Source organism: Acipenser ruthenus, chromosome 22, assembly GCF_902713425.1.
Source record: "Acipenser ruthenus chromosome 22, fAciRut3.2 maternal haplotype, whole genome shotgun sequence".
Lineage (NCBI taxonomy): Eukaryota > Metazoa > Chordata > Actinopteri > Acipenseriformes > Acipenseridae > Acipenser > Acipenser ruthenus.
Window position 1 is genome coordinate 7401414 of NC_081210.1, and position 23786 is coordinate 7425199.

Consider the following 23786-nt stretch of genomic DNA (forward strand, 5'->3'; position numbering starts at 1 on the left):
TTATTTTTCCTTTAAAGTATCCATTAAATAACAAAAATAACTTACACTAGCCAAAATAAAACATAAATATGTCTAAAACAATCCCCTTTCTGTGCAAAAAAGTGGAAAAATTCAAAACATCAAAAAAGAGTTCAAATGTATACACGTTTCCAAAGGAAAAAACATTAAATAAAGTTTACTAGAACAGAGGACAACATTCTAATGAAAATTACACAGATTAAACTCCTAGTGCATTAATAGCAGTTATATAATGTTATATATTGTTATATAAATATTTTATTTCCGTAGAGCTAAATACACAAATTCCACTTATATGGAAAGAGTATAACAATACCATTCAGCATATGACAATGCAATGCAAAAAAGGTGAACAAATACACAATTATATCCAATGTAAAAAAACATAAATTTTTAGTTTATGTTTTTTCGAAGAAAAAAAAAAATGAAAAAAGTGAGAAAAAACAAACAAAGAAACAAACAAACAAATAAATAAAGTTTGACTGTAAGTATGAGTAAAAGCAGCTGTCGTTGTGGCTGGAGTGTTTGCTCAGGTCCTGCAGGAGGGTCAGAGGGTCGTTTGTCTTCTTTGGCAGTTCGGGGGAGGGGCCTGGGCTGGATGGGGGCGGGGCCCGCAGAACACTGGCGTATGAGGCAGCCATCTTGTTTTCGTCTAGGTAGAACGGCTCACTGCCTTCCGGGCAGTCAGGATGTGGTGAGGGAGAGCTTTTCTTAGAGGGCTCCTGAAACCCTGGAAAACCTTTACAGTATCAACACTCAGTTAGGTTTATGGTGTGGTTAATTTAAGTATTCATAAATTTTTACAGCTGCCTGAACAGCCCCTTACCAGTGCACCAGTTAATTATCTAACGGCTTGAGAAACCCTGTAATAAAACTGCTGTGGCAAGTAGGTTTAGTTCAGCCAATTTAAGCCGGATTGCTCAAATTCCCCCCTGACTCCCTGGTTTCAGTCTGTAATGGACTCTAGACACTGGGATTGAGCTTGAGCAATCTAAACCATTTATGAGACTGAACAATGTCCAGAAACTGAAACACTTGACTGGTATTTAGTATGCTAGAGAGAGAACACAAAATACAGTACTTCTGAATACCTGTCATTACCTGTACTAAATATATGTTCTGCTTTCATAGCACAGAAGACTCTTTTTAACCCGAACTGACCTATAATCCAATCCATGCTACCATGCTGACAGTGGCTGTAAAAAACAAACTTCAATATCATTACTCTGTCATGCGTGAGTAAAACTTTTACAGCTATGGGTTTATTGCAGATTTATGGAACACAAGTATGCCATAAATAAAAAATAAAAAGTTTTACGTTTCTATTTAGGAATACCAAGATGTTTTTCTTTTATTTATTTCTCCTGGAACGATGCATTACATTTGTTTTCAACAGGATCGAAGTGGGATAAAACGGGCCCATAAGTTATTTTTTTCTAATGCATACAATTATAAAATCTCATTTGTTTCTTTATAAAGCAATGGTTTAACACACATCTGAGCAACAGAAATGTTTCAGTTTTCAAATTAAGACCTGTTAAGGTCAGCCACACCACATCTAATGCCAATTAAAGTATTCGGTTTAGCTGCAGTGAGACATTTTTGCACTCTTACCTAGCAGCTTCAAACCAATACTGACAAAAAGGTCACAATTTTAATCTTTTTAAAACCAACTAAATTTCACAATGCTGTTGATAACCACATGTTTGACTGCCTTGATACACTTAAGACTGATGTACATCTAGAACTAGGTCATTAGGCTTACCTGCTGCAAACAATTATAAAAAGAAAAGAAAGATAATGAAAACATATCATGAACTTGGGTAGTAGGCACCGCAAGTTTTTGGATTTTCTATTTTGTTTTGTTTAAAGGCTTTGATGACTCATCCAGTGAGTAACTGGCTGACACTACAGTGAATGCTATTTCAAGCAGGCTCTGGTAATTCCTTATCAGACCAGAATTGAACTACAGTAACACAGACTCGCCCACAACTCGCAAAAAAAAACTGAACGTCATAGCTAAAATTGCTATTTTGAAATCTTCCATGTTACATTATGCACTTAAAACAGGGAAAACCAAAGCAGAAGCACCAGCTCAAGCAGGAGCAGCTCTCAAGCCTGCAGTACCTTGTTGGTTGGAGGGTGTGTAGTGCCTATTGTACCCAACGAGGTCCTGAGTGTGCAGCGCTGCCCGGCCTTCGCTGCTCTCTGTGGGGCTGAAGGCACCATCCTCAGCCTCTTCCACAGCCCACTGGTCCCCCGTGGAGGCGGGTGAGAGCAGGTCCGGGCTGCAGAAGGGGCTGGGCTCCTGGCTGGCTTGGGAGGAGGGAAACTCCTTCAGGGTGGATGGAGAGCCTCGCTGGTACAGTGGTTGGCCCATTGTCCGGACATCAATCTGTCAAACACCAAGTAGTTGGTATGAAATTCATTCAAATCTGAAAATGACCCTGTGGAAGGGTGGGGGTATTCACTGACACAGGAGACAGAAGGTTTTATTTGTAACCACCGCACAGGTGCCCAGATTTATTTATTTTCCTTATTTATTATTTTATTTAGTTTAGCCCGCAGAGGGCGCTGTTGTCCGTGGTCTGGATACTGCCGACAGTAAACCAGAACCACGGGGTTACCAACACAGGTATCCCAGTCCGTGCACCTTCAAGTGCTCAAAAATAATAATGAAAACAGAAGGCGAAAGAAAAAGCCAGTCAGCACGGGTCTCCGTCCTACACTCGGCTATGCCTATACGCCGGGGTTGGCCAGGGTTCCCCGTACTTCTACACACGTCCCCTCGGGTACGTGTCTATTTATATTGCTCTGTGCAAATTAGTTTTGGGTTTTTATGAACGGCTGCCCCTCAGCCGGGCTCGCCTGCTCCTTGTTTCACGCTGGCCTTTTCTGCCAGCAACACTGTATTTCCCCCAACACGGCCACCCGAGCGCATAACCAAGCCAGTTCTTATGGGCCGAGCAGTCTCCCAAGGCCCGCCCCTCAGCCACTCGGAGAGAGGGAAAGCACACACACCCTCTTCCCCACCTCTCTGTGTCATCGCCATGACCGACAGGCGGATCCCACGAGACTGCTGCCCTCTACCTGCAGTAATACGAATGTGCCAGACAGTCAGTCCAGATCTCCCCTGTTACAGACCCCCCCCCCCCCCCACCTCTGAGCCAAAAAATAAAAAGAGATCATCTCAAGGCATCAGTGCAAGTATTTAATAAGTCCAACCTTTTTTAAAACCAGTTTTACAGTTTCTGATAATAGGTTCTGGCTTTGACTGGGTTCTAGAAGTACTGCTCAGATGGGTCTGAGACTGACACATGAAACTTCAGTTCTATTCTATTACCTCACAAGAATGTCATAACAAGAGAAGAGATGACATGAACTTGCATGATTAGCTAGATTTCTACGGATGGTGGTTTTGCAGATTTTGAGCTCTTTTCTTCTAAAACTTGTTATACTGGTTGTCACTGGTAGGAGTTTTCCTCTGCTGCTTTTGCTCTTGTGCTCTGCTGTCTCCTTTCTGCTGTTTGCTAGTCTGGAGGTTCCTCATACAACCTTTCTGCAAGACCAACATTGTCCAAGTAGAGCAAAGGAATCTACAGTGACAATTTGAAGCAATGATAAAAATAACTAAAACCACTTTTACCCAAGTTTAATTTTACATTCGATTCATAATGTTGTGCCCCACTGTATGCACATAGCAATTATGTCAATCTATAAATACTGTAGTATGGAAATAAACAAGATTACAGCTGGCCCCTGTAACACATTCACCCTGCTCCAGTCACATCATGCACTTTCTTTTTTTTCTGGAAGGAGTATGCGTCATAGCTGCATCTTTCACTGCTCAAGCAGTGTTAACAAATTCATATTTACAAGCAGCTGCACCCCATGATTACATTTAAATTGCCAACCTCTGGTACATTTTACATTTCAAGCAGCTATTCACAAGCACCAAAATAATTTCATACACGCTTGGCTTGAATTGCTATGGAGAGAGATAAGAGGCAGAGGAAACCGAAGAGTCAATTGGAATAAACAGATAATGACTGGGCCACTGGCATTAGAACTACTTCAAATATAAACAGAGAGGGCAGGGTAGTGCATGGAATAAAAGCATACTTACAGAGACTATTAAAATGTATAAACAGAACAGATACATGACATTGATTCTTGATGGATACTACTAATAAGGTTAAATCTGATGCAGCAATAAAACTGCCATGAAGAATCAAATATAATCACGAGTGAGAAATGAACTAAGTCGCCGTTATGGATTTGTCAAAATGCCAGTACATCTTATTCTGTGTACAGATGTCATCCCATGCATAGAACACACAGCACTGCTTATAAAAAATAAAATAAAAAAAACACCACGTTTGTGTAATAGTGGTTCCCGAGTACAATCACTTTTTACAAAGGTTCTAAGAGTGTATTACCATAGCAGAAATTATTTTGCCCAACTTTGAGCTCAGCTGCACGATAAGTTACACACCTACACATGTTGTATTAAATGTTGTACAAATACAACTTTTATTTGTGAGACAAAAAGTAGAAGTATCAGCAACCCCCATATATGCACATAATGATAAAAACCTCATTGAAGCACGCTGACAAAATACAATGAGACCAAACCACAGGGTTACTATGCAACAGGATCTGTAAAGGTCAAGCCCCATTATTTTTAGATGTTAATAATAGACGTTGCTAAGGTTTTCCAGAGTGCATGTGCAATGCAGCTATCTGCATGATCAGACTAAACCAAGTCTGGTCAGGGTTATGATATAAAAAGTATAAACACTTCTCAGTTTAAGGCAACAGCCGTAGGAATGTGGTTTTTACAAACCAGCCATTAGTTGTTAATTGATTTTTAAGCTTCATTTACATGCTCATGGTTTAAACCACTTCCCTCTAATACCTTTGAATTTCATGCTGTCCAACTAACCTCTCCCTGTCAACTCCTGCTAATTGTACTGTACCGTCCCCCTGGACCTCTCGCTCACTTTCTCGATGAACTCAACTATCTATTCTCCTCCCTCCCCTCTCTGTCTACCCCAACTGTCCTGTTAGATGACTTCCATATCCATCTCTCCAACCCCAGCCACTCTGCTGGATTCCTCCCTCTCCTTCACTCCTTCGACTTCTGTCTCTCTCCTTCCCCTCCTACCCACAAAGCTGGGCGTCAACTGGACCTCACCTTCTCCAGGGCCTGCTGCCCCTCCACCCTCTCTGTCACCCCCCTGGACCTCTCTGATCACTATTTAATCTCTTTTTCTCTGTCTCTCCCCTCTCTCCCTGCTCCTCCTACCCCCACTGTCACCTCTCGCCGTAACCTCCACTCTCTCTCCCCCTCTGTCCTTGCCTCCACTGCTCTCCCTCACCTCCTTCCTATCGACTCCTTTTCACAACTCTCCGTAGACTCCCTCTTCTCCTCCCTCAACTCCCTCTGTCCCCTCACCTCCCGACCTGCTCACCCCTCCCCAACCCTGGCTCTCCTCTGCGCTCCGCTCAGCAAGAATCAAACTGCGATCTGCTGAAAAGAAATGGAAGAGAACCAAACTCCCTGACCTAGACCTCTACCACACTCTCCTCTCCTCCTTCTCCTCTACTCTCTCCTCTGCTAAATGTACTTATTTCCAATCTGTAATCCAAGCCTCCACTAACAACCCACGTAAACTATTCTCTACCTTCTCCTCCCTCCTAGACCCTCCCCCCTCCTCCTCCCTCCTCTATCTACTCTGATGCATCTTTCTTCTCTTCTAAAATCTCAGATATCCACAAACTCTTTAACACCTCTCCCTCCCCCGCACTCCCTCCTGCTCCAACCTCTACACCCACTGCATCCCCTACTAACTCACCCTCCATCTCCACCTTCTCTCAGACTCTGACCTCTCCTCCCTGCTCCAGGGTCACAAACCCACCACGTGTGCCCTGGCCCCCCTCCCCACTCACCTCTTTCAAGCTGCTGCTCCTGCTCTACTTCCCTTCATCTCCTCCCTTCTCAAAACCTCTCTCCTTTCTGGTCTCTTTCCCTCTGCCTTCAAACAAGCCTCTATCACCCCCCTTCTCAAAAAACCTACCCTCGACCCAACCTCCCTCCAGAGCTACCGTCCTGTCTCCCTCCTACCCTTCCTCTCCAAAACCCTCGAGCGGGCTGTACACCGCCAGCTCTCTGCTTTCCTGTCCAACCACTCTCTGCTCGACCCTCTCCAATCTGGCTTCCGCTCTGCTCACTCCACTGAAACCGCCCTTCTGTCTGTCACCAACTCACTAAACTCTGCCCGAGCTGCCTCTCTCTCCTCTGTCCTAATTCTCCTCGACCCCTCTGCTGCCTTTGACACTGTCGATCACTCTATTCTACTATCCTCTCTCTCTGACCTGGGAATCTCTGGCACTGCTCTGGCCTGGTTCTCCTCCTACCTCTCCAACCACACTTACCAGCTAACCTGGCGTGGAGCAACCTCCACACCTCGCCCTCTCTCAACAGGAGTCCCCCAAGGGTCAGTCTTGGGTCCTCTCCTGTTCTCTCTCTACACCCGCTCCCTGGGCCCCCTCATCGCATCCTATGGTTTCTCATACCATTTCTATGCTGATGATGCTCAGATTTTCCTCTGCTTCCCCACCTCTGACTCCACCATCCCCTCCCATATCTCTACCTGTCTGTCTGCTATCTCCTCCTGGATGCACTCGCATCACCTCAAACTCAACCTCTCTAAATCTGACACTTATCTGCTCCATTATTGAATCGTATTTTGTCGTACTTGTACTTGCTAGAACCAAAGTCATTGTATTTATATTGCTCTTAATTGTATTATTACTTGTACTGTGATTCTTGAAATGTATTTGTTTACGACTGTAAGTCGCCCTGGATAAGTGTGTCTGCTAAGAAATAAATAAATAAATAAAATAAGCTGGATAACTTGAATATTTATCTGTCAAAGTGGTCGCAGAATGTGCATATGTGTGCAATACAGGTAATGCAAGGGTTTGAAGACATGTTTCGTGCTTTCAGATATAAAAGAACACAAGAAATAAGAACCGAATGTTAAGGGTCTACCATCACCTGTGAGGTTTAATTTGAAGAGACAGATGACCTTAAGCAGAAACAAAAACTGGAATGGTCTATGCCAGCAGGTTATGACTCCATCAGGAGAAGATTTGTGGGTGCAATAGTTACAGACAAGAGTACCTCAAGGGTCAGAAGAGCACATTTGTAGAGTGGAGGAGTGTTTTTATTACAGGGTTTAGCAGTCTGGACTCGTGCAGCTGACAATAAACAGTGTGCCATCTAGCATGGTTTAAATTGGAAACGCCACAGCTTTGGATATTAGGACAATTAAAACATTCTTTGGAGCAATCAGTCATTGTGTGGGAGGCATCATCTCAAAGCAAAACTACTTCATCATGTGTAACTACAGTGATTCTAAGAAATGCAGATGGCCTAGCCTTTAGGCACATCACTGGAGATTATTTTGGAACGCAGTGTAAAGGGCACTTCTGTGAGTAACAGGATGATACACTGCAATGGTTTCTCTGGGATTAGGATGATGGAAGGGGAGCCAGACACACGTGCACACGCACACATACACAATTACAGGGGTTGTGGTGTTTTCAAAATTAATCTGTTAAAAAAAAAAAAATTAAAATAAGTACATTAAAAAAAAAGAGTAAAGGTTTTTGTTAAACAATCAAAGAACAGATGCCCAATACAGTGCAGTAACAGGCTAACTGCTTCGTTTACTCCAATTAAACTGTGGAGGTGGATCCAAAACAGCAAACACAGTAAATCTAGGTAAACTTATTTTCTTAATGGTTCCTCTTGAACATAAAATGTTTGAGGTTATTCGTCTTCAGTAAAATAAGCTGCATATTCTCAGTCAACACCATCCCTGCTCTCAGACAAACACCAAGATTAATGAAGATGAAAATACACTCTGTACAGGAGAAATGCTATGTGTCTGTAACAGCTTCACAACAATGCAATCAGATAAAAGACTGCATACAACTGCCATCTTTCCACTGTGGCAAAGCCCTTGACTCAGGAAACTGGTTAAAATTAACCCAAGTACTGTATTCTGTAACACTCCTCTCCCTTCACACACACGTTGGTATTAAACTGATGAATGTCAGTGTTGAGGTGATAGTGTTCAGTTCAGTGTGTGTTTGGAGATCCTCAGCTGTGCAGTAGAGAACCAGGAGGGTCTGCAGTGTCCTGCTGCGCTCTGAACAGACTCCTTCACATCTGCACACTGCACTCCAGGTCATACACTGCAGCTCAAACTGCTCTGTGCATTAGTTTCCAGAGAGCTCACACTGCCCTGCACAGCTGGGATCCCAGGATCATGCCTCACAGCATCGCTACAGGAGCACAATCCATGAACTCTCGAGTATTAGCAATGATACACAGGAAGGGTGAAGAGAGGTGTGTATTAATATATGTTATCAATCAGCTGCTGCCCTTGCCCGATGTAAAACAAACATAAATAAATACATTTTTCTTGAAAATAACAGGACAGTCTCGTTTGTTGTAATGTGCTTTAGTAAACAGGGCAGACTCAATAGCTCTTTTCCTGAGTTTACCCCTCTAGGAAGTACTGTAGCAACGCACACTGAGATTTTCATGTCACATACTGTATTGGGCTGTCAAAAAAAAAACAACACACATTCCAGTAAAAAAAAGCTGTACTCTCAATAGTTTAATTAACTACACTGACATAATTAGCAAAAAAAAGATGCTACACCAATAAACAATCATTAAGGTTGATTTCTTGTTCGAGACACTGTGAAATGATACTTGAAACTTACAGATGGGCTCTTGATTAAAAAGACCACTTCTGAGTAAGCACGGTTGGGGTGTTTTGTTTGCAAGGAATCCTCCTGTTGGAGGGTTAAATGCATGTTATTAGTCTTATTTGCTGGGAGAGAGACATTCATCCCTGTAGCCAAGTGACTCCTCAATTAGGTCTGCAGTATTCTCCCTCAAATAAGATTTCTCTATTGCGCTACACAAGTAAAAGGGATTAAGAGCATGGATGTTTATTGTGGAAACAGCATCCCCCATGTGACTTATTTTTCAACCGTTCTCCATAATACATCCCATGGATCCTGTATATATGATTATTAATGTTCATGATACACTTTTAAGATGCCAGGCATTATATTCGGTAATCTGCAATATTACTGTGTGCAAGTACGGGCTTGACCACACAATCCAGCTCAGTTCCCACCTAAACTGCACAGCCCAGTACTTAAAAAAGCTAGAGCAGAGACATTCCTTTGGAGCAACGCCAACTACCACCAAAATCTATATATATAATCTATATATATATATAATCACAGCTTCATATGGAATACTTAATGTATTAACACCAGTGATGGACCAAGAAAAAAGAAGACATGGGATTAAATACAATTAAGTAACGCTTTAAATAAGCAATGCCTTACCTCGGATTCCCTCTGAAACTGCTTTGGGCTGGCGTAGAAGTCTCTCTCGTGATGGCAGTGTGTGATCCGGTGTACGGGGAGGGCCCGTGTTCGAGCTTGCCGAAGTGAGAGATGCGCTTGAGGCTCCGCTCGTAGCACATCGGAGAGGGGAGTGGAGACAGGGGCCGAGTCGATGAGGAGCAATACGGGAAAAGGTTGGATTTGGGGGTGATCTCTGTAGATTGTTCCATGGTTCTGGGGTCATTCCAAGGATCATGCTGTTCAAAACTGAAAGGAGAGGGAAGGAGATTCTGTAAAAATAATGCCAACATAAACCCATCCACACAAGACAGCCAAGGGAAAAACTAGAACCTCATATCGTCTCCATTTTGTGTACTGCAGTGTTTCAGTGAGTCAATGCTAATCAAACATAGTAACGGCACAAATAAATGTGTACATACAATGTAAAATTAGAAAATGTGTATCATAAAAAGTTTTAAAAAAATGTCCACAGTTATCACAGATTTCTGTGACATTTACCCATTGACAACTATTCTACAATGTAGCATTTACTGTTTTTCAGGTAAGCATTTCAATATTTAGGAAGATTTGTTGTATAATAACACTAGAGAAAATAATACATTTTGAATGTGACCATAGTTCTAACATATTGGTGTAATGTGCCATTTACTGAAGCCTTTAAAAACACCTGATATTGATACCTACATACTGGAATTGTTGTTTGTAACTGAAGATTAATGTTTCACATAGATCTTTTAGTACTGGTCAACAAATGTTTATGGCAAACTTAGAAATTCTGGATGTGCCCAAACTTTCCAAGCCTGGCTTCTGCAAAACTAGGCCTCATCCTTTGTGACCTTGTTTTGCTTTTCGCCTGATCACCCAGAATCAGTAAAAGCTGCGCTCCACCGGTCCGCATTGACACCGACACTCTGCATGACAGACAGAGGGCAGACAGAAAGATCTTTAATCAGTTTGGCTTAATCCACTTAAAGAGCCATTTTGCTGGACCTAAGGGGAGATACCTGGTTTTCTCAAACCACTGATTGAATTTTTTTCCTGCTAATTAAAATCCAAGCTTCACAACAAAAGAGTTTGCAATAAACGTTTTGCTTACCTACGGTTATTATTATTATGCCAATGTGCATTTACCACCTCTTAAAATGCCAGCGCATTGCAACTGTACGCTAATAACGAGCTGTCAAAAGCCATCACTGCAGACTGCTTTGTAGAGAGAGAGTGAGAGAGAGAAAGAAAGAGAGAAAGAAAGAAACACATACACTATAGGAATAGAACATGTCTCATTGCATAGCAGCCTGAGCATTAAGCAATCCCAGGATTATTGGCATCATTATGTTGCTTTGACAATGTACCCCTCTGGATAGCATGAGAGTTTTTTTTTTGTTTGTTTGTTTTTTTAACCAATCAATAAACTGCAAAGAATGCACTGGAGCCATTATATAGGAGTGGAAGACATGTTCTTTTCTGAGCAATGCAGATGACCCCAGAAACAAAATGCAACACTCTGCGAAAAATATTCCAACATGATTTCCATTACACGAGAGTAGATGTTAAAACTTCATGCTGATTTGAACTCGGCTCTCGCCAAGATAAGCACCAACTAAGACGTAGCTTTACAGTAAACTAATGTGATCCATATGTGTCTCCATCCATTTACGTTTCCTTCCATATGATGATGTAGATATCCTTCTGTCTGGTGTTAATGGCTGAAGTGTAATGCTGGCTCCAGGGATCAGCTTATTTTGCCTCCCTGGTGCATCAGCACACACAACGGCTGCGATGCTGGCTCCGGGGATCAACCACAGTGCGGCCTCCGCAGCGCATCAGCATGACAACCGTCTGGATTGAGCTAAGTAAGGTACATCTCTGGGGTCTTCAAGTGGGCACCTTCCATCCTCAGTGTTTCGTCGACTAGCCCACGACACCACAAGAGGGCTCAACGGTGATTCTGGCTTCCCAGCATCACCCCCCTCCGTCCCCCACTCAACTCAGCCCAGCTTACTTACCTGTACATCAGCGTTTCTTTCTTTCTGTTGTGCTTGAGATCCCCAGCCAGAATCTTTCCGTCTCAACCACAGCCAGTTGCTGCTCCTCTCTGCTGCTTCAGATAAGTTTTTCACTGTGCGACGCAACTCTTGGCCACTGAATCCGACGTCTCTGAGAAACCGGGAACATAATATATTAAGTTCCACATTCTGTTTTATTTAAGATTTTATGATTGATGGGTTTAAAAAAAATCAAGGATAGACTACATCAAAAGATAACCACTTTGCTGAACACCAGGAATGACACATTGGAAGTTTACAGTTTTTACACGTAAAGCAGTGTACTAATAGATTAATAGAACTGCTAAAACCTAAAAGCTGGACGAGCCATTAAATATCTTTGCATTTAAAAGCGGCGGAATACACAACCGAGGGTGTGAACTCTGTGGTTTGTCTAATTAAGCTCAGCTGTGTCTAATACAGTGAATAGTAAAGCCTGGAACATCTCCAACTGCAATGTAGTGGGAATGTTATTCCCATCCTGACACTCAATGGCACTCAGCACTGCAGTTTGACTCGTAGCATCATGAAGTCTGATCTCACTTTCAAATCTTCAAACTCTTGGGATAAGGTCTGCCATCTGAAGCTGTATAGAAAGTTTAGGCAAGAGCCTTTAGTGCAAAGACCACGTGATGGCCTGCTTTTGATGTCAAAGCACTTCTATAGGGTCTGCTAAAGATTTTAAAAGGACTGGGTATGTCCATCCTGATCTTTAAAATGCAGAGAGCGGAGAGAGATAAACACAGCACAGCAATCTGATTCAATAGCACGTCTTGTCATTCCATATGGAGGTGGACAATGAAATAAATCACTCTATGCATCTCTGAAATAAACTTGAATGTGGAAATTGTCCCTTCACAGCTGCCTGTGTTTCGAATCCAAGAGCTCTGCCACCCGAGTACAATTTAGAGGAAGAACATGTGCTCCAGCTCTTCAGTACCACAAAGCCAGATCCTCAAACAGCACAGATCTCAAAAGGGTGTAATGACAGTCTTTGTTTCAATTACACACAGTGAATGCCTCATTTGAGTTCCTTAGAGGATGCTTTTGACCGATCTGTAGAACCACCTGCTTTCACGCCACAGTTTCTTGATATACTCAGTCATTCACACCGATTGAATTTTGCAAAGGATCGCTAATAAGGCAAAAAACAACAAAAAAAAGATTTGGATGAATTACTTAATTAACATTTTCTGTAATTTCACACCTGCATTTGTTATACCACTTAAAATAAAGTCCTCAAAAATATTTTTCTAGTGCCCAAATTGCCATTTTTAAGTGAAGCTCACCCTTTATCTTACAGACTATGGGTGTCCATTGTGTAGATGCCAAGAATTGACCCAAGAAGTAGCCACTCCTCCTGAATGCATTTTTCTAACTTTTACCCAGTACTGGAATTTATAGAGAGAGCTACTTAAGATTACACATGTCACAATGAATCCCCTTCAAAATCTTTGAGCCTTGATGGATGATGGATGAGTCATAGCTTGTATGTCTAGTTTAATTTAAATTTACCTGTAGAGATGGATATATAGACAAAACATTATTAGTGATGGGTCATTAGATTACTGTAACAAAAAAGTGGGTCAGCAAAGAAACTAATCCAGGCCGTCATAAAAATAGGGAAATATTGATAATTTTATTGAATTTGTTTGTTCAACTTTGGTGTGCATGTCCCAGATATTCAATCATGCTGAATTGTGTGGTTTTGTGATGTGGCCTACTGTCCACTAAGCAACATGCTGATTCAGACAAGAGCTAAACAGATTTGAACACAGGAGAAAGAAGGATAGGGCATTAACCTACTGCACCATCTAGCCCCCTCACAAACATAAACATAAGGGAAAATAATAAAATGAAGGTACCGCTCGTGTAAAGAGAAGTTGGGATCCCTGTGAAAGCTGTCAATATGACTGGCATCCTGCTGGGATGAAAGCCGGAAGACGTCATGATTCTGGACTAGAGGGCTGTGCATGTTCAGAGACTGAGGAACACCATAATGACAATGATGATGAGGATGTTCATTGACCAGATCACCACACTGCTCCATCCACTGGCTGAACTTGGAGATACATCTGTCAGAACTTCGCACATTCTCCCTTATTGCAGAGTTTACTGAAATGACAAAAAACAAAACGATGACAATGAAATATTGTCAGTTCAATGGAACATGACCCAATGAGCATCCATATACAAATTATAGTCAGTAACCTGGGTGACCAATCTTACATCCACTGCATGTCCGCATAAGGAATCAGTTACCAGATAAAAGCAACCCCGGGTAAACACTATGAATTTACATAAACAAAAACAGATCACACACACATTATATTACCGTGGGTGCCGTTCTGTAGGTTTGCCTGGGGGCTCCCTTGTGGTGCAGTGACCCCGGCGCTGCTCAGTCCTGAAGAGAGGTGAGGTAACAGGGGTGCTGGGGAGAGGCTTCTGCCGATGTGCTCCTCGTGGATCAGTAGGGGCGAGTGGCAGGGCTCAGGGGAGGAGGCAAAGGGCAGAGAGGTCCTGTCCAGGCTGTAGAGGAGGCTGTCCATGCTGGGGTTTCCGGGGAATCTGGTAGGACTGTGGAGACCCTGAGGACTGAGGCTGTGGTGAGACTTCACCTCAGAATATGGCTTGGCGCTATGGCCGAACTTTGGAGTCGAACTCCTGTCCAGCTGACCTTCTGATAGCCAGAAGAATCCGCCACCTAGAGTGTCCAGATTCGCTAAAAACTGAAATGGGGTAAATAATTATGTTCTTTTGGGCAGTCTACAGTTGGAAACTCCTACCAAACGGCAGAAATTATATGAAGGTCAGTAGCATGCAACATCATTAGATTAAACTGAGGTTTCCTACAAAATTATGATTCAGTTACTTCAGAATAACAGTGTCAGGTTTACATGTTTTCTAAAATTCAGTAAGGTTATATTGTTATAAAACTATTAAAATCAGGAAAATAACCCATTAAGATCAGAGCATTCTTCAAAAGAGGGTTTTGGCAAGTCCGTTTAAAAAAAATTAAAAAAATTTAAAAAAAAGCAAAATATGCAAGGTATGCAGTTATATTCCTTTACTTATGTAGAATACATCTGTTCTTTGGAAATGCATAATTTTGTTATTTTAAAAGAAAGAATGCAATATATAATGTTTGGAAATATTTATAATCCATCCACCGCGTACCTTTTCTTTCATTTCATTTTCCTTCCAGAGCTTCACAGTCCCAAAACCTGGAAGCATTTCTTCTCAACCTGACATGAAAAACAAATAGAATACAAAAATGGGATTTCCTTTTTCTACAAACCTCATTTTGACACTTTTGTGGTTATTTTTTTCTTTTTTTTGGGGGGGGGGGGGGGTTGTTGGTGTTAAATGAGTGTGTCAGTCAATCTTACAGAATGCTTGTTGTTTAAAAGAGATTTATTTCTAAAAATAGCACTTTCCCACTTCAGAAGCATGAGAACTGTACTGCGCAGGCTGCATGATTGGCAGAATAAGGGAAATCAGTGACAGCTGGGTCCTGCTGGGGGTTGATACAGCTCCCAATCACCGACACTGTAGCTGAAGCTTTATTTTGATACAGAGGAATGATGGGTTCAATTGCTTACTGCTCTGGTACATGGATGGCTGCACACAACTAAAATGAGAACAAAATGATAGCTACAATGTAATACTGCCAAAAAAGCTTTCTTTAAAATACTACACCTCTGATGATTTTATTTTAAACCAACAGCCTGTAAAAATACAGCTTTGTTTAATCTAAAATCAGCAAATAAGTTTTTTTAGAAAAAGGTATTACAAGGTGACTATACAATATACATATGGAAGTCTGTACTGCTACATCTGGTCTAGAATGCTGTGTGTAATTAGTATTACAGTCTGTGTAATGCCAAGCATTGGTACTTGTAATCATTGCTCAATATAGTGTATTAGTGTGATTTAATTATGTATTCTTGATCAAATGTATAGATTGTTCTGTTCTTAAAGGCTTACAAAACAATTAAATGAAGACCACTTGCTTGTAGCTCCAAAAAAGTGCAAATGATTATTCAATTTCTCAGGTCTGCCCTAATGAAAGGGAGGAAAACTGTTACTGAAGGGGTAGCAACACCTTTAAGAAACAAACAGTCGGCCAAGCTCTCTCAAGGCTCCAGTGCTTGGATGAATTGCTGGGTGCAGGACGAACAGCCTCCTAGATTTAACAAAATCCCATGGCTTTACAATCACATCTAAACTTTCAAAAGGATGGAAGCCAGCTTCTGTAACTTACAGCATCATTTAACGGAAAGGTCTGAATAAAAAGGTGTTTTGTTCTCTCTCTCGATTCCTCCCTGTCCTGGATAGATGCAATCGCTGGCTAGGGTGCTCAGTCATGCAGAACAGTTTGGGGGGGGGCGAGTCTGACATGCACTTTCAAAGTAGTTTCGATCTGCCAGACAGCTCACACTTTACAACACAGCCTGGGTGGGAACATTTTGTTTCATGTTTCAAAAAGCTGTGAGATGAATTTGAAGGTGTAATTGCATCATCATCATCATCATTCACTCCTAATACAAATATGGATGAATACTGCAAGCATTTTAACAGCTCATATCAATTGGCCTATAGAAAGCGATTTTTTGTTTTTTGTCAAAAGCACACACACACTAAAAATGTTTGTTAAGTTTATGCAGACAACTAACTCATGCAATGGAGTTTTAAATATTTTCCATTACAGCTCATTATGTTAAAATGTGTTTTATTAATATTCAACAAACTCATCCTAAATCCTAACTATTACACTCAAGTTTAAACAAGCAGGGTATGCTCACCTGTTTTGCTGTGTTCCACACTACCACCTATGGAGGACTGGTATGTCTGGTGAGGGGAGAGAGATCCGGAGATGAAGGGTCCAGGAGATAGGTTGTCCTGGTTCTGTAATAGGTTGATATTATAGGCCACAGCCGCCTGACAGGCCATGATCCGTGGGTCCAATGGTAACCGGTTCTGGTAGCTAGAGCAGGGCACCTAGAAAACCAACAGAACCTCTGCTTCAGTATGGAAAACAAAAGGATGAAATTAAAAGACTTGGATTTTGTTTCATGCCACTTTTTTCCTGGGGATGCATATTCGTGCCGAGAGATAGATACAGTTTTGTGTATATCTAAAGAACCACTTGTCCAGCTGTGATTAAACTTCTTTAGTATAAGCTATGTAGTGATCACAATTGGAGGGGGGGGGGTGCGTTTGTCCGTCTGTATGTCACACTTATATTTTTACATACCTAGGGGACTGCTTACCCAGTTAAGATAAAACTTGTAAGGTCCTTCAACAGCACAAGTTACTGAGAGCAGTAGAATCTGGTGGTACATAGAGGCATGTGTCCATCGATTTGTATGTCAAACTTACATTTGTACATGTGCATACAGTAAATGCAGGTCATGATGATCTACTTTTTCATATTACAGAGAGTTCTAATTTGGCATTTACAGGCTTGTCGGCGACCTGCTTGGTTAAAAATGTCAGACAGCGATTGAGGCTTGCGGATGCGATGGCAGCGTGGCCTGGTTTACAGGAGAGGTGCACCCAGCAGGACAAGCCCCCCAAAATACAAAGCAGAAGGGAGAATGCTACCAATTCCTACTTTTAAAAACAGATTATGAAAAGCTCACCTGAAAGCAAGAAAATGTTAAACCATAACTTCTCCTTTTTCATACATTAATGGGGAACCAGGATGAATACAAACACATTACAAAACTACACCAAACGGCAAAAACAAGACAAATGTAGACCCTCGTGAAACCCCATCGTTAGCTGAAGAATTAAACATGGGCATTATCAAGGAAGGAAAAGCACATAGAGTGCAGAAAAGCAGGGAGCTGGTGATACTGGCTGAGAGGACTCTTATTTCAACCCTCTTATGTTTAGTCGTCTCAAGCCTTTTTTGTGGAACCGGGGAAATAAATTAGCTTGACCCCCCCCCCCCCCCCCCCCCCCCATGAGTCAGCGCAATCCACAAATGTCAGGGAATTAAGAGAGATGTGCTACATGAAGGACGTGGGACAGAAAATCCCTTCTGCGGATGAGGGGGCTTGGATTTTCCATACATGTGGATGACTCCGCAATACAAATGAGGTGCACAGTTCAGGCATCAGAGCACACATGCTGGTAAATATTTTAAAAGGTTATGAAAAAAAATATATAAATAAAAAAGGGTGGGGGGGAGGAGGAATGACATTACTTGACCTCTGTGCTAATTCGACTAGCAGAACACTGAACACACTGTCAGTTCAGATCACTAGAAAAGACAACAGATATTAACCTTTTCTGCCCCCAGTGCTAGTGGTTGTCTATATCACATTCTGTCCACCTCTTCATTGATAACAGCCATTTAAAAATGTGGCCTGTTAAACCAAAAGCACAATCTGTAGTGCGGTCTGGACACTATCGCAGCAGAGGGCCACCAATTTGCTAAGACGCTGTTTGAATTCTATGACTTTAGTTTGTTTGCCCTTGTGGGATGGAAAGCTGCCAGGAGTGTTCAGTGTAAAACAGGAACAGTTATCGGGACTGATGAACAAATATCTCAGCTGTAGATTTTGATCAGACACAGAGAAAAAGGGAAGGGAAGGTCCAAAGGTACTCACAGGCACTGGCATGACGAAGCAGCTCCTGTAAGGAGGGACGCACATAATGTTGTTCCTGCCCTGGGGTTCAGTTCTCTGCAGGGGGCTCGCCGATTTCTGTGGGGCGTCCAGAAGGAAACGAGAAGGAGCAAACCGGGCTGCCGTCAAGCCCCACAGGGCTGCTGTGTCCTGGGAAAGCACATACACGAGAGGGAGGGAAGAAAAAAAAAAAAAGAGCTCAAGATGAACAGATGTTTTCTGTTTTGATGGCTTTTTTTCTTTAGTTGTCCTTAGATTCATAAGCAAGCCTTGTTCATCCAGTACAAATCAAAAGCAGCGATATGCTCATGGATTCAGATATTTTAGGTAGCCTTCAGAATTTATTATGTACATGTCTATAAATAAAATGTAATACATTTTGAAGTTCCTGTTAGGAACCAACACCTGGACTTGTGATGGTCTCAGAGGATCGGAGCTAGAAGACCCATGATCTCCATTTACACAATAAGAAGAAAAGTAGAAAAGCTCTTTTTGGTATAGCAAATCAGTTTTTCAGGTTTTATAATTATTTTAAAATATATATGATCTCATCCAAATGGGGGGGATTTCACAAGAATAGGCTTGGAACATCAGAACTGGAAACTTTTTGAGAACACCAAGAGTAATTAAATGTATTATTAAAATATCCAATTTATAAAAGTAGCTCTTTATTTGAGTTTGGCCACTCAATACTTGTTCTACTTGTAAAGCCTACAAATACAGATACAGACACAGTGTTTTCAAAGATACTACAGCAAACAAGAACAGACTTCTTATCTTACCATAAATGTCTGCTTGTCCTTGGGGCTTGAAGTGCTGGAATTGAGGCCTTCTAGTCTGAAACAAGAACACACATTTCCTTTCTTTCATCAAGCAGAATGAATTGTTTCAAGAAACAGTTTAAGGCGAAGAATGCGGCAGTCATCATTTCATCACGTAAAAAGAAAAACAGACAAGTACGGAAGTGCAGTCAATCTTCTACACCTATATATTTTGGTTCTTGCCATTTCTTTTTTAACCCATCCCACTCCTCAACTGATGTGACCTTTGTGGTGTCAAAAGCAAGGTGATTTTGTGAAGAAGCCTTTATCCACAAGGCTCCTTTGGGTAAATACCCGTGGAATAAGCTCTGAAGAGACATGCTTTGCTTATTAGAGTTTCCCATCACTAGCAGCTACGCCTGCGTGAAGGTTTCACTTCCGCAAGGAGCATTTCTGTTTATTCTGTTTAGCTACATTCTGTTGCTTGAGACACAGCTTGCAGACTGCAGCAGGGATGTAGAAACATTTGCTCTAATCAACATTTGAGCCGACAGTTCAATCCAGAGAAGCTTGGATGGAAGCATCCCTAACAAGCTGGTTCTGGGGCATTGGTATGCGCATTGTGTACCTGTGTCTGTCACCCAGGTCAACCCTGCTTTATCAAAAGCAGTGTGAAATCGTGTAGCCAACCCTCATGACACTGGGTCCTGACCCGGGTAGAGCATTCCAGTGTGAAAGGGGCTTTAATTGCATTGAAATAATCTAAAAGGAAAATCAGTGCTCCCCTCCCCACACACTCATTCAAGAGCCCGCGACAGACAGAGCAGTAAATTAGGTTTGCATTTCTTCCATGCTAATTAAATGTTCTGCAACGCTTTTGCCCTGTGAGTGAGTAACAGCTAATTTGTTAGCATTCATGGAAGAGAAGTAATTGTTTACAGTAAAACTTTTTTTTTCCCTGTTAAATAAGGCTCCTGGGAATGGGAATTTTACTTTCAAAACAATTTCGTCTTTTAATCAACAATCCAATTGACCTGCTTCACAGAGCCCTCTTTTTCTGTTGCAACCCACTGATCTAGAATGGGATTACGATGTGAACACTGACTAGGCACGGCTCGCTGGAGAGAATGTTAACTGTAGCCATGGCGACGCCGTTTTACTAAGTTTTCATTGAATAGGTCTTATTTCAAAAGGAAAAAGACAACCTTGCACTACTTTTGCAACGTTTTCCCATAGGAGCCCAGCTTTCTTCTTTTCTTTATACTTTGAATTTATTGAGCTAGATTTTGCTTTGCTAAGCGTATGACATAATTGAAAGTTTCACATTCCTCTACACTGAGTGAAAGAGCCTCCCCCTGCTCCTTCATTGCACATAGAGGGCAGAGGGAGATTTGAATGCTCTCTCTAATTTTATATATATATATATATATATATATACACACACATACAGTATATATATATATATATATATATATATATATATATATATAATAATTTGCAAGTGTAGTCTAAAGCAATAGCATTTAGCACTTGGCCATTCTTCAAACGTACCTGTTGCAAGTTCTCTTGATGCAAAATTTTGAAATGTATAGACCAGGTCACAAGTTTTAGTCTAAATTAAAACACTAAGTGCACTATTTCCGAGCGAGATCCTGAAGACAGCCAGTACTCACACAATACAGCACCACGTTTCTGATAGAGGACTACGCAGGAATTCCAGCAGGGACACGCACGCTTGGTTGCGTTCTCAGCTCAGATTAATACAGAGCGACACAGTAAGTGACAATGATCTGGCTGACTGGCAGTAACGGAATTTAATGTCATGACTTTGTGAAGAAAGGGATCAACCAACCAGCAATTTAAAAGAACATTATATTTAAAAAAAAAAAGCAGAGACAGAAAACAAATTGAGAGGGATTGGGTCGCCCTTCATCAGAATTTAACAACTGGGTTCATGAACAGAGAAAGGGAAGGAGGGAAGGCATTGGCCGGCTTTAAATTGTTATAGTAGGACATCGATTACTTCCCCTCCCTGTGAGAAGTTATTTTCCAAGATCGGATCTATTTGACCCATCACATTGCTAAATTTTTTTTTTTAATCATCATCATATAAGTGCTCACATAGTGTTTTCCAACATGACTAAACTCAATAGCTCTAACCTAAAGAACAAAGCAAATATCAATAACCTTGACTAGGCAGGACACCGCAAAGCCACCACATTTAATATGTCTGTATAACATTTGATTATTTTATTAATGTATTTATTTATTTAAACTGACAAGAAACAGTCCTAATTAGAATTACTAGCAGCTCTCTGTGATGAGTCTATATAAAATGTGCATTTAACACTGCAGCTACCATTGAAGAAGAAGAAGAAGAAGAAGAAGAAGAAGAAGAAGAAGTTTTTGTTGCTCATAGATGTCATAGCGCTCATTTGCAGCCCAAGGTCATTCCTGTAACCCCATTTGCAGCCCTCTCTCTACGGAGAGAAAGGTGATTTGCAGTCAAATAATGCTTTGACAGAGCTGAGAGGCCGATCTCAAGCCATGATGAGAAAAGAAAATAGTGTTTCATTCTGTTGAGTTGAACAAATACAGCAAAAACAAACCCCTTCCCTGTGGATATCCCACCTCTGTTAGGAACACTGGATCACTTCCTATTAAGAATTGTCAGTTTGCTGTTGCAATTGGGTTTAACCTTTAAAACGACCAAGCCTGTGAGCAACATTGCATTTTAAAAGATAATTAACAACATCTTTCACAGCAGAATGCTAGAAAGTTCTTAATTATTATTATTATTAAAGCAACTAAAAGGTCAACAAACGCCAGAAACGTCCTTTTTTCACACTGAAATTACTTTGAAAGCCTGTTTAAAATTATAATCCAAATCCTACAGTCTGTGCAGAGTAACACTCCAAATTAGCAAGGTGCAGTGCAGCATGGCTCATCCACCAATCAACCCCCTGTAAAAGGATTGAAATCAAACTGTATGTGTATGAAACCAATGAGCCAGTCATCCTTTCCTCGCGTTTAAAACACAATTTATTCCAGAGTCTGAAAGATCTCAAAAGGAGATGCTGCGTCTCTTATTACCTGATCTTAATTTCTGAGCAAGTAAAGTACACCAGTATGACTTATGGTCCTGAATTTGTTTGTTTTGAGAGCAAGTAATATATTTGTAGAGGGTTCTGTAACCCCCTAATTAAATACTTAACTTACGATGACAACAAATATTTGAACAAAACAATATTTGGTATAGAAAAGCCTTAATCTTAAATACTGACAATTATTCTGTGTATCTGTATTCTAATGTGGCATGACCCTCTTTGGACTTTTGCAGCTCATTGGAGATCTGGTGTGCAATGCGAGGTGGTCAAATCAACAGTGAGTAACTGCATGACATTCCTAGCTTTTTGCTATTTAGCATTTTAATATTTACTGCTGCAAAATATAATGGGATGACAAGACTCATTTGCAGGTCATCCCTCGTATCTCATTTTACAGGCTATTGATTTAATCTGCTTGGAACAGCTTTGATAGGTTATATTGTATTACACGGGAACCTTACCTGAGCTAGTGTGTCATTCAACTGCTAACTGACCTATAAATCTGTTATGGGAAGCAAAGTGCTTGTAAATATCTCCCATCTGCAATGTGAACTGGGATGCCTAGTAAGGAAAGGATTGTATTGTTACAATCTTTTGGCTTGGTGTATATGCCCGCTCATGATATAGCTTCTCTAGCTAATGCATAGTGCTGGATGGCACACAACAAGCCAAGGGGAACACAATTAAGCAATAAACACGATGCCCATAGAGGGCACTGTTTAAGCTATGTGCATGTGACTTGGTTAACTATGCGCAACTGTAAGCTTATTTGAGATCTCATTCAGCATTGCTAGTAAATCAGTAAATCAATCCATTGCGTTTCACATGACCTCGGGTTACATTTTTGTAAACTTTGTATTGTAATCTTCTTGTATTATTAAACTGCTGAAAGGAGAAGCTCTAATAAAAGGTCCCGGTACGTACGCTGAGCCGTGGAAAGGACGCCTGCAGTCTGCGGGAGAAGGCTGGGTGCAGCAGGGTCTGGGGGATGAACTCGGGTGCGAGGGGGTTCAGCACACAGCTCCTGCTCAGCTCCAGGTTATCGAGCTGGGTGTGGATCTCGTGCATCGCCACTCCGTGGAGGTTGCTGCGTTCATGGCACAGCGAGATGAACTGCTCCCAGATCTTCCTGCGTGGGGGATAAGCGTCGAAGAGAAGTTTCACTTGGACTTGAATGCCAGCTAAACCAGGAAGACTTTTAGACATACAGCAAGTTTGTATTGCTAGCAAGGCTGTGCAGATCATTTGCAATCAAAGGTAAACAGTACCACCTTTTATGCAATTGCTAATTGTGATTATTTAATCTACATTTAAAAATTAAAAAAAAAAAAAAAAAACATAAGTAAAAATAAATAAAATAGCTGGCAGTGCTACTGGTGGATCATCAAGTGAATAAGCATCCTCCTAACTTTGATCACTTAGGGGAACTCATATTGGCTTATATTTGGTTCAGGGACACCCCCTTTAGCATCCTGTGAAGCCGTCGTATAACTCCTTTACAGAAACGCACCGGCATTTCCCAATGGTGCAGAGTGCCACGGGGTCTCCCACCACAGCCAGCAGGGACTGGGCACGAGGCAGCACGGTGCTCAGCATCCTGGAGCTGGACAAGAAGCCGTACTCCAGGTCCTTGGCCGGCTCCTCCTGCTGCTGGTCCTTCCGCTTCACCACCGCCGAGGGATACTTGTAGGTGTGCCTCGTCCGGACTGTACTCAGAAACAGCACCCTGAAGTGACGGCCTGCCAGAGGCAC

The 23786-nt window shown here is 41.6% G+C and overlaps 1 protein-coding gene and 1 pseudogene across 3 annotated transcripts; both read right to left on the bottom strand.

The window, feature by feature from the left end:
• On the bottom strand, nt 1-19043 carry LOC131696714 (uncharacterized). 3 transcript variants are annotated; one of them, XM_058995932.1, is made up of 11 exons: nt 18949-19043; nt 18149-18316; nt 16334-16529; nt 14706-14773; nt 13864-14257; nt 13394-13643; nt 11490-11640; nt 9463-9729; nt 8824-8895; nt 2146-2413; nt 1-757 (listed from the first exon to the last, which is right to left on the bottom strand). In XM_058995932.1, exons 4-8 carry the CDS (start codon nt 14760-14762, stop codon nt 9724-9726), a joined length of 858 nt encoding a protein of 285 aa, XP_058851915.1. In that variant the 5' UTR covers nt 14763-14773; nt 16334-16529; nt 18149-18316; nt 18949-19043; the 3' UTR covers nt 1-757; nt 2146-2413; nt 8824-8895; nt 9463-9723. The 3 variants fall into 3 exon arrangements, with proteins under 3 accessions (XP_058851915.1, XP_058851914.1, XP_058851913.1); XM_058995931.1 differs by lacking the exon at nt 8824-8895; XM_058995930.1 differs by lacking the exons at nt 1-757; nt 2146-2413; nt 8824-8895; nt 9463-9729 and having other exon boundaries at nt 11366-11640.
• The window catches only part of LOC117431794 (probable helicase with zinc finger domain), a 23652-nt pseudogene continuing 15445 nt past the window's right edge, over nt 15580-23786 (bottom strand).

Excerpts from the sequence above, each read along its gene's own strand:
- LOC131696714 (XM_058995930.1), bottom strand. The coding sequence starts at position 14,762 with ATGCTTCCAGGTTTTGGGACTGTGAAGCTCTGGAAGGAAAATGAAATG. Across the intron at positions 14,258-14,705 it reads AAAATGAAATGAAAGAAAAG|TTTTTAGCGAATCTGGACAC; the intron begins GTACGCGGTGGA and ends ACCCCATTTCAG. Across the intron at positions 11,641-13,393 it reads AACTTCTCTTTACACGAGCG|AGACGTCGGATTCAGTGGCC; the intron begins GTACCTTCATTT and ends CCGGTTTCTCAG.